The 15,881-nt window shown below is 42.8% G+C and overlaps 1 protein-coding gene across 2 annotated transcripts in view; it reads left to right on the top strand.

Moving 5' to 3' along the window:
* Positions 1-15,881, top strand: part of PCYT1B (phosphate cytidylyltransferase 1B, choline) — a 113,028-nt gene that overhangs the window by 85,814 nt on the left and 11,333 nt on the right. For both annotated transcript variants that reach the window (XM_015127093.3, NM_001258192.2), the window contains 2 exon segments: positions 5,618-5,760; positions 9,797-9,985. In XM_015127093.3, coding sequence (XP_014982579.1) covers positions 5,618-5,760; positions 9,797-9,985 — 332 coding nt within the window.

Here is a 15,881-nt window from a genome sequence, read left to right as displayed (position 1 = left end):
AGAGGTCCTTTTCTTCTTCCTGGAGAGCAGAAAACTGCCCCTTAATTAATTTAATGCCTTCCCAGGGTTAACATACACTCCAGGGCTTATAGTCAAACATTCTGTACCCTGAGTCTACTCAGCCTCTGGTTCTTAATAGTTCAAAAGACACTTCTGGGATTTAGAATACCCTTTTTATACTCCTCAAAGCCTGGCTCTTCCTAGTGAAATTCTTGCCTTTCTTAACTTTTCTTTTTAAATGAGCCTTAAAAAGAGACTGTTTTGGAAGTTGAAGGCTGAACATGGTCTCCTGTACTCTCAGCTTCATCTGCCTCCCCCTGAAGTCATCAAGGTCTCAGTGTCCATGAGAACAGGGCCTCAGGACAGACATGATCCCTAGAAATGAAAACAACATTGGATACTAGTTTGAAAAATGATTGTTACATAGAATGTATGTATTCTCCCTGCTGGCATTTTTGTTGGTTCACACTCCTTGGGGGCCAGCCTGGAAAGCTCCATGCCATCCCCTGCAGGGCTGGTGGTGGGGACTGTACCATCCTCTTAGGAAGGACTTCTTCAGAAGTCAAGAACATTGGATAATGTTAATTCTCAAGTCTCAATCTTGTTTGTGAGGAGTTCCAAGGAAGGAAACCTCATACACTTCGGACTTGGAAGTCTGCTCTGGAACTGGAGAAGAAACTGGCAGATGCCTCAGTTACATCAAGATGGGTTATAGCATGGCGTGATTAATATTTATTTATTTACTTACTTTACTTAATTTATGAGACAAGGTCTCACTCTGTCACCCAGGCTGGAGTACAGTGGTGTGATCATAGCTTACTGCAACCTCAACCTCCTGGACTCAGGCGATCCTCCCACCTCAGCCTCTCAAGTAGCTGGGACTACAGTCACACACCACCATGCCCAGATAATTTTAAAATTTTTTGTAGAGTCTCCCTATGTTGCCCAGACTGGTCTCAAACTCCTGGGCTCAAGTGATCCTCCCACCTCGGCCTCCCAAAGTGCTGGGATTATAGGTGTGAGCCACCATGCCTGGCCTGATTAATACTCTTTAAAGTTGTATGATCTGAGCTGTGAGCCAGCTGCTCCTTTCCTAAAATTGCCATAAGGATTTGTTTTAGACCAGTGCTTATGAAACTTAGATATGCCTCAGATCATCTGTGGAATTTTGTGAAAATTCAGATTCAGATTCAGTAGGTCTGGTGGGGCCAGAGATTCCCATTTCTAGTGAGCTCTCAGGTTGTTAGATGCTGTAGGTCCATAGGCCTCACTTAGAGTAGCAAAGATCTGGACCAGGCATTCTCATCCAGCTGAGTTATCCCCAGTGTTTCTTGAATCAGTGTTTCCTGGGGGCAGTAGTTCCTTGGCTACCTTATAGAGTATAAGAATAAGCATTTGGTGGCGGTTTTCTTTCTGGGTGAGTGGCCGTCAGTGAGCCAAGAATATGTTGCTTTCCTGATTTGGGGAATAAAATGTCAAGTTCCAGTTGTTTAGGTGTAGGAACAGGTCCAACATTTTTCTAACTCTAGCAATCCAGCATCCTTATTGTTGCATAAGAAAGTGACTCCCAAAGTTAGTGACTTAAAAGAGCCTCTTGATTTCACTCATGATTTTGTGGGGCAGGATTTTAGCAGAGGCTTAACTGGGTAGTTCTTGCTCGGGGTCTCTCAAACAGTTGTCAGATGTTGGTGGGGGCTGTGGTCATCCGAAGGCTTGACTGGGCTGGGGCTCCCAGGTGGTACATTTATGTCGCTGGCCTTAGATGCTGGCTATGATCACAGAACTCAGTTGCAGTTGTCACTGGGGCGTACAGGTGGCCTCTTCATGTTGCTTGGGCTTCTCACAGCATGGCAGCTGAGAGGCAATATCCAGAGAGAAAGCAATCTTGACAGAAGCCACAAGGCTTCTTCTGACTTAGTCTTGGAAGTCACACAGAGTTACTTTTGCCACATTCATTTGGTATAAGCAAGTCACTGAGGCCAGCCCAGATTCCAGGGGAAGGGAATTGGGCCACCTTTAATCCACCACAATGCCCTTTCCAAATTGAATAGTCAGGTAGTATTTTACTTGCCGTAGTAGCACAGGCTAAGACTCAGTGTGACTTTTCCTATGTGCAAGGACCCTTCCTTGTGCTCCATCAAATCTGCCTGCTGATTCCTTAGCAGGAGGGAGAATCACAGTAACGATCTATTTGGGACCCAGGTAGAGAAGGCCAGAATTCATCATGGGAGAAAGATGCTCAGAAAGGGCCTCAGCATCCATATTTGGCTTTCATACTCAAAATCATGGCTTATTTTGAAAGTCAAAAGTCTCTTTAAATGAAACCAGAGATACCAAGGACATGACTTAAGCTTTACAACACTCTGCTCTGCTTATCAGAACTATGTGTCAAAATCCTCTAGCAAAGCTGGATAAAAAGATGGAGCTTAAATTAAATAGACTGTAAGGTCCACATTACTCATCACCATTCTAATATTGCCTACTACTGTTGAAAGTTTCCTTCATTAACATGTGCTTTGCTGCTTCTTAAAATAGCTCCATAACCAAATGCTGCAATTCTGAAAAGCATGATAAAAAAGGTTCTCTGATCGTGCTCATTACTGAATATTTTTAGCAGAGCAATAATTAGGATTTGAAGGAAGCCGGGTATCTCATTATGTCAACAGAGGGCTTGGCTTCTTTCAGAGACCTACCTCCCAACCAGCCAAAGCAAGTCTCTCCCTAAGCCAAATCTACTTTCGGTTACTCAAACACAGAGACTTCACCTTCTGGCTTCAAAGAAAGGGTAAGCTCATGGCATCAATGTCTTACATGACTTGCTAAAATCCATTAGTCACTAGAGAATTGTCTTATTATTTCAGCAGGAGGGGTATGGGTAAAATATCTGCCTGCTGAAAGATGGGGACATCCCACAAAGGTGGGGACATCCCACAAAGGTGGGGATGTCGTCTCAGGGTTCCCCCACCCACCAGAGCCTCCTGCACAGCTGGGTCAATTTGGGTGCTATTTATGTTCATGTGTGTAGATGTTTACATCTTCTGCCTTCCATTTGGTTTTCCGTGTTAGATTCTTCCCTCCTAGAAGGTGATAAAAGAAGTGTTTGGCCTAGTGGCAAACCCCAACTGTCCTCTGACCATGGAACATAATAAACTGGCTGTTTTGTGTCTAACATCAGCAGAGCCACTCTGCTAGTGATACTATAAACGTGCAAATGACATCAAAAGAAAGCTCCAAAGAGACACCGTCACTGGGGCTGCAAGATGGAAACATTCAGAGAGAACTGGATTTGGAAGGGCACTTAGAGATCAATATTCATCTGGTCATTCATTCAACAAATATTCCTATGGTGCCTGTTTGTCACCCAGTGCTGAGAATGTAGAAGAGGATGAGAAAGGCGTGATCCCTTCCCTAGTGTAGTTTATAGTCAACAAGACAGTTGTTGAACAAGTTATTTTATAAAGATCTTGCTGTATTTGGAGGGAAGGGGAGTGGTCCATGGGAAGGAACAACACACCAGAAGACCTAGTCTGAGGGTTGAGATATTTGCTTGAGGAAGTGACACTAAAGCTGAAGCCCAGTGGATGCCCAAGAGTTAACCAGGTAGAGATTGTGTCTGTGGCAGAGTGAGGGGAGGGGAGCCACCCCTTTCAGGACACTGAAGAAATCCAGCATGGCTGGGCTGAGGCAGGGTCAGCCTACTGCCCAACTCCACAGAATACAACAGCAGTGCCCCTGCTGCAGTTGTATAGCACTGGGGCCTTGGTTTAGGGAGTGAAGGGGAGAGGGTCTGAGATAAAATTGGAGAGAAGCACAGGGAATAGACCATGCAAGCTGCTGCACAGCCAAGTTAAGGATTTGACTCTGAATCCAGAGAACAGCACAAAGCCAGTGGAGGGTTTCGAGCAGACCTCTGACTTGCATTTAGTAAGAACGCTCTGTAGAACTTGCTTTATGGGTTGAGGCAGACAAAAATGGCATCGCTGGAGACTGGTTTTGAGGTTCTTGCTGTGATCTTTGGCCAAGATGGTGTTGAATTGGTTTAGGATGGAGGAAAGTGGGTGAATTAGGGAAACATTTAAGAAGTAGATTGGGAACTCGGTTGGATATGGGGAGTGAGAGAGAAAGAAATGGCACAGATGCGTTCCAGGTCATCATGTCCAATCACCTTTTTCTCAGCTGAGGAGGCTACAGTTAAGTAACTTGCCTTCAGAGGGTTTGAGTGACTCGCCCACGTCTACAAACCAAGAACCCAGTACCGTTGTCCCCAGGCTTTGTCCATCATACTGTCCCATGCCTGATGCCTCTGACTGAGTGGCTGTAATGATATGGGGTAGAAAGATCTCAGTTGCCAACAACATGTCATTTCAGTTCGCAACAGAAGTGTGAGCATAAACCTGATTCTTGTCTTTGTTAATATTTGTGACCTCTTTATAGCCCTATATTTGTTGATGTACCCACATTTATCTTTGAAGACTTTAAGGAAGTTCTATTAGAACTTGGCATCCTCTGTGCTTGTTTATTTTCACTGAGCCCCACATATTCTAGATGAAAGGGCCTTTGAGTGGTGAAACTACCATGTACAGTAGACTGTTCTTAGGAAGATAAATCATCTAACCATCCCTACAGGCATGCCTTCAGATCAGAGATGACACAAATAGTACAATTTTTCTTCTTTTCCTTCAGTATAACATGAGCAGACTTCCTTGGGGATGAAGCAGAGTTGCTGTGATCTAATTCATTGACTCAGTTTTTAGTCTTCATTTACTTTCTCACTCAATTTGCATTTATTGAACACCTTCCATGTGCTAGACACAGGGGCTGAGCTGGGTGCTGGGGGTGCAAAGACAATTAAGGCACTATCAGTGCTTTCAAAATGTGCATTTTCTACGTGGAGACAAATATTTAAATTATGTTTTGAGATGGAGTCAGGCTAGAGTGCAGTGGCGCAGTCACTGCTCACAGCAGCCTTGACCTTGGACTCAAGTGATCCTCTCACTTCAGTCTCCCAAGTAGCTGGGACCACAGGCGTGCACCACCACACCCAGCTAACTTTTGTATTTTTTGTAAAGACAGGGTTTTGCCATGTTGCCCAGGCTAGTCTTGAACTCCTGGACTCAAATGGTCTGCCTGCCTTGGCCTTCCAAGGTACTGGGATTATAGGCATGAGCCACCATGCCTGGCCCAATATTTTTTGTTAATGAAAGATAAGTTAGGTTCTGAATGTTGTGGATTCTGCCTGGTGATGTCAGAAAAGACTTCCCAGAGGCATAATCTTGAAGCTGGACTTTGCAGGATGAGGAAGAGTTTTGCAGTTAATATGAGCAGGGAAGGGGTGTCCAGGGCAGAAATGAAAGGCTCAGCATGGCTAAACAGCAGGGGCCAGACAAGTAGATGGTACATCCTGGAAACAGGTCTGGGATGATGAACATGTAGCATTTAAGGTAGGGAGGAATTCCACGGAACTGAGGCTGGAAGAGTCACTTGGGGCCAGAGATAAAGTCTTCATTGGCATACCCAGGAGCTCCAACTTTGTCCTGTAAAGGGGGACCATTAAAGGAGATGGGTCAACTGAGGTGATCTTAATTTTTCCTCTATCCGCTCTTTTATGCTTGAACAGGGATGTTCGTTCCAACACAGAGAACAGAAGGCATCTCAACATCGGACATCATTACCAGAATTGTTCGTGACTATGATGTTTATGCCCGACGTAACCTCCAGAGAGGGTATACAGCCAAGGAACTGAATGTCAGCTTTATAAATGTAAGCATGCCACCTCAAACCGTCTGAAGAAAACCATGCCACACCACCACCACCACTGCTGCTGTTTGTTGAGCACTTACTAAGTGCTTTGCAGTGTTCTGTGTTCTCTCTCTCTCTCTCTCTCTGTTTTTTTTTTTTTTTTTGGTAGAGATGCGGTCTCACTATGTATAATATTTTAAGTTTGATTTAACTTGGTTTTTTTTTTTTGAGACAGGGTCTCACTACATTGTCCAGACTGGTCTTGAACTCCTGGGCTCAAGTGATCCTTCTGCCTCAGCCTCCTGAGTAGCTAGGATTACAGGCATTTATTTGCCACCATGCCTGTGCAGTGTCCTTAATGCTTTGTATTTATTTTCTCATTTAACCCACACAATAACCCATGATGTATTATTATCCCCATTTTACAGGTGACAAAACCAGTGTCCACAGGGGTAACATAAATTAACCAAAGGACACGGGTAGTGAGCTTCACATTTTATAAAGGTGCTTCCTTGCTTCCCTCTCCTTACCCCAAACTCTCTCTTTAGAGCTTTTAGACTTGATTGAAGGATTTCTGGGAGATCTGCCCCTTGTAAAGGTAAGAGTTATCTTCTGCTGAAAGGAAAGGGAGGAGGGCAGAGGCAATGAAAAGCTAAACCCAGAGAAACTTTTTTATTCTAACGTTTTAAAATTTTCATTTGATTAAGGCCTTACAGATGCTCATTAGAAACCTTAATGGCCATTTTTCATTGTCCAAAGAAATTACAGCTGCTTAAATAAAGCTTAAAGTCTTTGGCTTCCTTTTGTAGTTCTACCATATTGTTCCCACAGGGCTGCTGTGAGTTTAATAATAGAGCAACTGTTAAAACAATATTTAAGTTCTGGCGTATATGTGCAGAACATGTAGGTTTGTTACATAGGTATACATGTGCCATGGTAGTTTGCTGCACCCATCAACCCGTCATCTGCATTAGGTATTTCTCCTAATGCTATCCCTCCCCTAGCCCCCCACCCCCTGACAGGCCCCGCTGTGTGATGTTCCCCTCCCTGTGTCCATGTGTTCTCATTGTTCAGCTCCCACTTGTGAGTGAGAACATGTGGTGTTTGGTTTTCTGTTCCTGTGTTAGTTTGCTGAGAATGATGGTTTCCAGCTTCATCCATGTCCCTGCAAAGGACATGAACTCATCCTTTTTTATGGCTGCATAGTATTCCATGGTGTATATGTGCCACATTTTCTTTATGCAGTCTATCATTGATGATGGGCATTTGGGTTGGTTCCAAGTCTTTGCTATTGTGAATAGTGCCGCAACAAGCATACATGTGCATGTGTCTTTATAGTAGACAAAGAACATTAACAGTGACTTAGATTACCTCAGGATGTCATTTTTTATATAATAATAATAATAATAAATAATCTTTAAAACAAGCAAAACAAGCTGTTAAAAAGCAAAGAGCGCAGCCCAGTTGCTGGAGATGATGTTAGTGATTCTGAACAACTGTATTCGCCTGGGCTCTGAGGTGCCGATATCTTTGATTAAAATAAGAACCCTCCATACATACAGAATTCTAACCCCCCAAAATAGACGCTGCATTTTCAAAGGATGATTCATCTTCAAAGCAAGATACTTAAAATTACATGCAGCTATAATTATCCCATGGCTCACACGATTGATCATTGGTACCTTCAAAATAGGAGGGGCTCATTAATTGTGAATTGGTGATCATGAATTGTCCTCACAAGGCAGGGAGCGTTGAGAGTCTAGGCTCTGTGACTTCATATAAGCTGGGCAACAAAACGTCAGGAAATGTTGGAAAATGTCGGGTTTGAGTGGCACCAGAACAAGTGGCTGAACATAATTCAGTCAAAGTGATTATTTAGTATCTGATAGAGAATAAAGCCCTGGTTATTTCAATAAATTAAACTGTCTGTTCTTTCAAATTGAATTCAGTCAACCATCCAAGCATGTCAAGCCGTTTCCAAAAGTTATTGCTCACTCTCTTTAAACGGCGTTTAGATAAGCCACTTAGCTCAAGGAACCGTGCAGGCAGTTCGGATGCACTCGCTGTCTTCCTGTGACGACAAACCTGGCTGCAGTTCAGAGATGAAATCTAATGTGTTGCATGGGCGTGTAGACAAATCACGGAACCTCAGAGGTGACAGGGACCTGATGCCAGTCAGTCACCCAGTCCAAGTCCCTCAATTTAGAGATGAGGAATGCTGAGCCCAAAAAGGGAGCCTGTCCAAGGTCCTTCAGGTCAGGGAGAGGTAGAGGCAGCAGCAACTTCCCAGTCTCATGACTCCCAGCCCAGTGCTCATTCAGCTATTCTGTGCTGCCCTGAGAGCCATATATAGTAACTATTTCCAGTGCAGAATGAACTGTGGAGAAGAGTGATATAAAGCCAACAGCTAACACTTGCCAAGAGCTCATCATATGCTCATCTAAGTGTTTTACTTGGGTTATATCATTTAATCCTCATGATGAGACTACAAGGGTGGGTAGGATGACTATGCCCAATGCAGAGATGAGGAAACAGAGGCTCAGAGAGATCGAATAACTCACCTAAGGTCACATGGTAAGTAATGGAAGACAGAGTCACCTCCCATAGCATGTATATGTGTACATATATCTCTCAGTGGCAACACACATAGCTCACATCCTACCCTGAGGCTGCAGGAAGGTTTGGAAGGTCGAAATCAAGGACTCTTGATCCAGTTTTGCAATATTCCAGGTGTTTCAAAAAATTCTGAAACACAGGCCAGGCACGGTGGCTCATGCCTGTAATCCCAGCACTTTGGGAGGCTGAGGCGAGTGGATCACTTCAGGTCAGGAGTTCAAGACCAACCTGGCCAACATGGTGAAACCCCGTCCCTACTAAAAATACAAAAAATTAGCCGGGTGTGGTGGTGCGTACCTGTTATTCCAGCTACTCAGGAGGCTGAGGCATGAGAATTGCTTGAACCCAGGAGGCAGTGGTTGCAGTGAGCTGAGATTGTGACATTGCACTCCAGCCTGGGCAACAGAGTGAGACTCCATCTCAAAAAAATAAATAAATAAATAAAAAATTCTGAAACACAAAATGAACTTCAGTCCCACAAAGTAAAGAAAAACGATAAGCCTTACCCCTTTAGGAGAAACATCATGATTTCATGGGGGAAGAGCCTCATGTTATTTTCATGGTTTTAATACTGCTCTCATCAGGTGACACAGACAAATGCCTCTGCCACTTAGTACTAATGAAACAGCCAACACACACTGAGCATTTACTAAATGCTGGCCTTTGTACCAAGTACTTTGCATGCATTGTCACAGCAACCCTAAGGTAGGGATGATTATTATCCCCAATTTACAGATGAGGAAACTGAGGTTTAGAGGTGACATGTGACTTGCCCAGCATACGATGGTTTCCAAGCACATAAGTAGACACTGCTGCAGAAAGACTATAAGAAGAACAAAATCTGAGTCTAGAGAAACTATCAGTACAAAAGCTTTCATCACCACCAAGGAAATCAATACAGTTAAATTAGCGTAGTGGAAAATATCATTACAGTGGAAATTTTAGTATAACACATAGGTTCTAAGGCCCAGTCAATGGCCCACTTATTTCAAGCAATATTGTTTTAACCATATCCCAGTAAAACAGAGAACTCAGGCAGCTTCTGAATAGTCATTGTGTACACAATTCATACTTCTGTCTAAGTCCCAGCAAATTGAATGGGGTTATTTGCCCAATATCTACCCACAACAAAAGACAGCTGTGTGTTTTTTATTCTCTTATATAAGTGAATCCAACTCAGAGACGTTTAAAAGAAAGACGATATTAAAACCAGTTGTACTTCCCTTTACATATCCAAATGGATTAATGGCAGATGACTTTTCTTACAAGAGATGTGCCTTTCCATCAACATAGCCCTTGGGAAATGGCAACATCGTGACTCTTCAGGTTAGGAACAAATACAAATTGAAATAAAATGTGACCTTTAATGTGAATGATTGATCTCTCTCATGTCCTCTTGGATAAATCTGTTTTTTTTTTTTTTCCTGTAAACTTTCACCAGGAGAAGAGGTACCGTTTCCAGAACCAGGTGGACAAAATGAAGGAAAAAGTCAAGAATGTGGAGGAAAGATCAAAGGAATTTGTGAACAGAGTGGAAGAAAAGAGCCATGATCTAATTCAAAAGTGGGAAGAGAAGTCAAGAGAATTCATTGGCAACTTCCTAGAACTGTTTGGACCTGATGGAGCATGGGTATGTAATTATTTCACTTTACCCCACAATGATGAGTGTTTTGAGTTTATCCTCCTTTTTATGGAGCCACTCAAGGGTGCCCCTTATCTCAGATCCACTGCGTGCCCTCTACTTTAGGCATCAGCCTGAACGACTTCAAGTCCATGTCACTTCCTTCCTGAGTTTCTGCTTTACTCGTCAATATGGCACCCAGTAGCACACAAAGCCAGGTCTGGTCTCAGTTTCTAGTTCTTATCCAGAGCTTGGAAGCCATTTGGTGATCTTTGAGTGTCTATTACTTCAGGGGTTGATGCTGTCACTCATCTCAGTCTCCCCATTGGAGATGATGAAAGTTTGGGAGTACAGATGAAGTGGGCTAGTGGCAGCATGGAGCTTGTGTTACAAGACATGAATGATGGGCTCTTGGATCAACTACTGGCAATTATATTTTGGGGAGGAGAATCCAAAGAAATGTACTATGTCAGTCAGTTTTTGTTGTCAGGAGCCCTCCTCTTTTACTGGTCGGAAGAGAGAGAGAGAAGAAGTAGGAGTTAGCCCTGCATCTGTGTCCATCGTGCCCTGATTTTCCCCTGGTTTTTCATGACATGCAAGTGTTGGGATAAGGCACAGCAGTCTTTCGTGACTGGGGCCATGATCTGAATCTTAAAACTGAGAGGAAATGTAGAGGGTCTCCTTGCCTAAAATCTGAACGACTCTGAATGACAACTATGGAAAGGGAAAAGAAAATTCTGGAAACCTCCACTGGTACTTTATTGGTATTTCTATTGTGCATGCCCTTCCCAAGTAAATACCAGTATCGTCAGGAGGGTTGATGAGGGGTCTGTAAAAGAGATACCAAAAGTTTACCTTAGAGACACTAAAGGGTTGATGAGGGTTGTATGAAAGAGATACTAAAAATGAAATTTCCTCCTACAACAAAAAGACATAATTCCATTTGATTTCTCTGATTTTAAGTAGCCTGGGTTTCCTATTATAACATGAGAAGTCTCTACCAAAATCCACTTTGACTTAATTATTTTATTGGCAGGTTGTCAGTGCTACTTCTGCTTGTTTGAGCTCATTCATTATAGGATTATCTAAAAGTAAAACACTCAATTAGTAATAGAAAAAGAACAATGTTTGGGAAGTTGGGAGAGATGCTTTGCTTAATACCTGGCGGCCTCTAAGTGATTATAGAGGTGGGTGTTATAGGCCAACCGTGTCCTATCGGCTGAGTCTGAGAGGGGTGAAAGGTTTACAAGGATTGCATGAGCCTTCGAAGACTCCTAGAAAGAGCTGGCAAAGGTGGAAGAGCCAAGGGCTGGGCTCCTTTTCATTTTCCGGAGGCCTGTTAAAAATTTCAGCTCAGATAATTTAATTCCTGGTACATTTCTTAATGTTCTTGTCTGTGCACGGCACTATGCATAAAGAAGAACATAAAAACAGACAAAGTACAGACCCTGTTCTCTGGTGTCTATGACATATGGTCTGAAATTTCCTATTTAATCTAGTGCGTATTTTAATAGTTCACATTTTCACAACTAATTTCCAGGCTCTGAAGCAGCAGCTAGAAGTTTTTAATGAAACCATGTAGGTGTTCATTCGTCTACAGGGATTCAGAAACCTGTCTCTGCTGATAAGAGCTGGTATAATAACTCAAGGGGGTGGATGTTTTCTCCACTTAGAGTGAGTAAAGTCAAGGAAAAAATATAATTTCCCACTTTGGGAGGCCGAGGCGGACGGATCACCTGAGGCCAGGAGTTTGAGGCCAGCCTGGCCAACATGGTGAAACCTGGTCTCTACTAAAAATACCAAAAAATTAGCCAGGTGTGGTGGCGCATACTTGTAGTCCCAGCTACTCAGGAGGCTGAGGCAGGAGAGTTGCTTGAGCCCAGGAGGCAGAGGTTGCAGTGAGCCCAGATCATGCCACTGCACTCCAGCCTGGGTGACAGAGCGAGACTCTGTCTCAAAAAATATATATATGTGTGTGTGTGTGTATGTGTGTGTATATATGTGTGGTACATGTATGTAAATGTATGTGTATATATGTATGTGTGTGTATGTATATGTGTATGTGTGTATATATGTGTGTATATGTGTGTATATCTGTGTGTGTATATCTATGTGTGCATATCTGTGTGTGAATATATGTGTACATGTATGTGTGTATATATGTGTTTGTATATATGTGTATATATGTGTATATGTATGTATATATGTGTGTATATCTGTGTGTATATCTGTGTGTGTATATCTATGTGTGTGTATATCTGTGTGTGAATATATGTGTACATGTATGTGTGTATATATGTGTTTGTATATATGTGTATATATGTGTATATGTGTGTATATATGTGTGTTTTTGTATATATGTGTATATGTGTGTATATGTGTGTGTATGTGTGTGTATATATATGTGTGTGTGTGTGTGTATATATATATAAAATTTCATAATAACTATAGACCTTAGTCATTTCAGGCTCCCAGTGAAGGTGAAATAGTAGCTGGAATTGTTCTTGGGAGTCTGATGACAGCAAGCCAAGGTGATTTTTAAGAAATGAAACCCAGTTTAGAGACTGGAGGTTTTTCTTTTTAAAACTTGCTATTAGTGTCAAAACTGTTATTACCATTAATTTACCATATCAGCCAGACTAAGACATTGCTTTTTTTCTGTTGACATTAAAAATACAGGAATAGTTACAAGGATGTTAAACGCCAAGATAAGTAATTTGCTTTTCATGAATATGCTATTATTATAATTCTTTATTTGTGAATTTGGGACTGGAACTCATTTCTTAAAATAGAGGATCTGTATTACCGGCAAATACAGTACTGTTACAAACAACCCAAACTTGGAAAGGCACAAAATAGAAGGATTTAAGATACAAATTCTGGTGCAATGAGACTGGTATGCAGCATAGTATGTAACTTATAGTGGATATTCCATAAATGTTTCTGGGTTAAATGAATGTATGAATGAATGGATGTATGAGGAAGACCTATTCACGGAACCTTCCAGCATCTGCAAAGGATTTGTATGGTAAGACCTAAATCCCCAACCCCATATACGTGTGTGTGTGTGTGTGTGCGTGTGTGTGTGTGTGTGTAGACAGATAGATAGATGATAAATAGATAGATAGCCTTAGCCTTTTCTTGCTCATGGTGCTAGGTACAGGACTTTATTACAACTTGGTGTTTGGTGGATCAAATTCAGTACGCAGACGTAGTGTGCTTTGCCCTTAACAATGTTTTAAAATTTATTTTAGGGAAGGCATGAGCTCTTGTTTGCCATAGTCACACCTTGCACCGCTGCTCCTTCCCCCTTCCCTAACCTGACTCACACATTTATGCAGCCCATCTGGCCCCAGGGAATATTTTAATTTGCTCCTTGTGGTATAGTCTTTTTTTAAGCTGGGTCTCACTCTGTTGCCCAGGCTGGAGTGCAGTGGCATGATCATGGCTCACTGTAACCTCAAACTCCTGGGCTCAAGCAATCCTCCCACCTTAGCCTCCCAGATAGCTGGGACTATAGGTGTGTGCCACCATGCCCAGCTAATTTTTAAATTTTTTGTAGAGATGCAGTCTTACTCTGTTGCCCAGACTGGAGTGCAGTGGTGTGATCATGACTCACTGTAACCTCGAACTCCTGGGCTCAAGAGACCCTCTTGCCTTGGCCTACCAAGGCGCTGGGGTTACAGGCATGAGCCACCATGCCTGGCCATAGTCTTTAAGTCTCCCCGAGTGACCTCATATTTGACATTAAGGATGGCAATCTAAAACTGAAACCCTTACATGCTATCTCTGAGTAGGAAGTGGTGATGATGATGATGATCATAGTAAACAAGAAGAAGATGATGATGATGCTATTGTCTGAAAGTTGTATAGCAGGTTGAATTCTTTTTTCAATGTCCTTGCACATTTATTCTACCCATTTTATTTATTCATTTGTTTTTATTTATTTATTTTTGGGATGGAGTCTCACTCATTCTGTCACCCCAGGTGGAGTGCAATGGCGTGATCTCGGTTCACTGCAACCTCTGTCTCCTAGGCTCAAGCGATTCTCCTGCCTCAGCCTCCCAAGTAGCTGGGACTACAGGCATGTGCTACCATGCCCGGCTAATTTTTGTATTTTTAGTAGAAACGGGGTTTCACCATGTTGGCCAGGCTGGTCTCAAACTCCTGACCTCAAGTGATTCACCCACCTTGGCCTCCCCTCACCCATTTTAACCACACAAGAAGGTAGTATTATAGCCATTTTATAGATAAATATATAGATATAGACAAAGGCCTGAAAAATTATACTATGAAACATTCCCATGGTCTCACAGGAGTTGGAGGGCACTAGGGTGGAGCCTGGGGCTAGCCTCTTTCTCCTGGTCATGTCTGTATCCTTCACCACAGGAATGTCCACATGATGCAGTCCTTTTGCTTCACTTTCCTGTAGAGAAACTGTAGAGAAACTGAGGTCTACCAACATCCCCCTAAGGCCCGTGACAATGCCGGGTGCCAGAATTGTACTTGAGACCAGGCCATATAGATTTATGATAGGCACTCTCAGCCCTCTGCTGCTACCTCTAGGCTTTCTCAGCAAGCAGAAAGTGTGCTGTCTATGGCTACATTAGTTCCCTTTTGGTGGCAACAAATTACCTCAAAACTTGGTGGCTTAAAACGACAAACATTTATTATCTCACAGTCTCTGAGGGTCAGGAATCAGGAAGCAGCCCAGATGGATGGTTCTGACTCAGTCTTTCATGAAGTTTCAGTCAAGATGTCAGCTGGCGGCCGGGCACAGTAGTTCACGCCTGTAATCCCAGTACTTTGGGAGGCTGAAGCAGGTGGATCACCTGAGGTCAGGAGTTCAAGACCAGTCTGGCCAACATGGTGAAACCCCATCTTTACTAAAAATACAAAAATTAGCCAGGCATTGTGCTACACGGTTGTAGTCCCAGCTACTTGGGAGGCTGAGGCAGGAGAATCGCTTGAACCCGGGAGGCGGAGGTTGCAATGAGTCGAGATTGCACCATTGCACTCCAGCCTAGGGGACAAGAGTGAAACTCTGTCTCAAAGAACAAATTTGTGACAAATATATTCATAAACATAAAATGTACCATTTTAACCTTTTTTTTTTCCTTTTTCTTTTTTTTTTTTTTTTTTTCTGAGACTGAGCCTCGCTCTTGTCTACCAGGCTGGAGCGCAATGGCGTGATCTCAGCTCACTGCAATGTCTACCTCCTAGGTTCAACTGATTCTCCTGTCTCAGCCTCCCAAGTAGCTGGAATTACAGGCATGTGCCACCACCATGCCTGGCTACTATTTTTATTTTTAGTAGAGACGGGGTTTTGCCATGTTGGTCAGGCTAGTTTTGAACTCCTGACCTTAGGTGATCCGCCTGCCTCAACCTCCCAAAGAGCTGGGATTACAAGCGTGAGCCACTGTGCCTGGCCCATTTTAACCATTTTAAGTGCACAGTTTAGTGGGATTAAATGGTTGCGTTCACATTGTCCTGCAACCATCACCACCATCCATCTCCAGAACTTCTTCATCATCCCAAACAAAAATTGTAACCATTAAACAAGAACTCCCTATCCCCTTCTGCCCCCAGCCCCTGGCAGCCAGCCTTCTACTTTCTGCCTCTATAAATTTGACCACTCTATGTACCTCATATGAGTGGAATCATACAGTATTTGTCCTTCTGTGGCTGGCGTAATTCACTTAACATGATGTCTTCAGGGTTCATCCATGTTGTAGCATGTATCAGAATTTTCTTTCTTTTGAAGGCTGAATGATATTCCATTTTATGTGTACATCACATCTTTGTTATCCATTATTCCATTGATGGACGTTTGGGTTGTTGTGAACACTGGTGTTCAAGTTCTGCTTTCAATTCTTTTGGGTATATACTGAGAAATAGAATTGCT

The sequence above is a fragment of the Macaca mulatta genome, chromosome X (genome assembly GCF_049350105.2).
Source record: "Macaca mulatta isolate MMU2019108-1 chromosome X, T2T-MMU8v2.0, whole genome shotgun sequence".
NCBI lineage: Eukaryota > Metazoa > Chordata > Mammalia > Primates > Cercopithecidae > Macaca > Macaca mulatta.
Note: the sequence above shows the minus strand (reverse complement) of the source record. Positions and strands in the feature narration are given on the sequence as shown.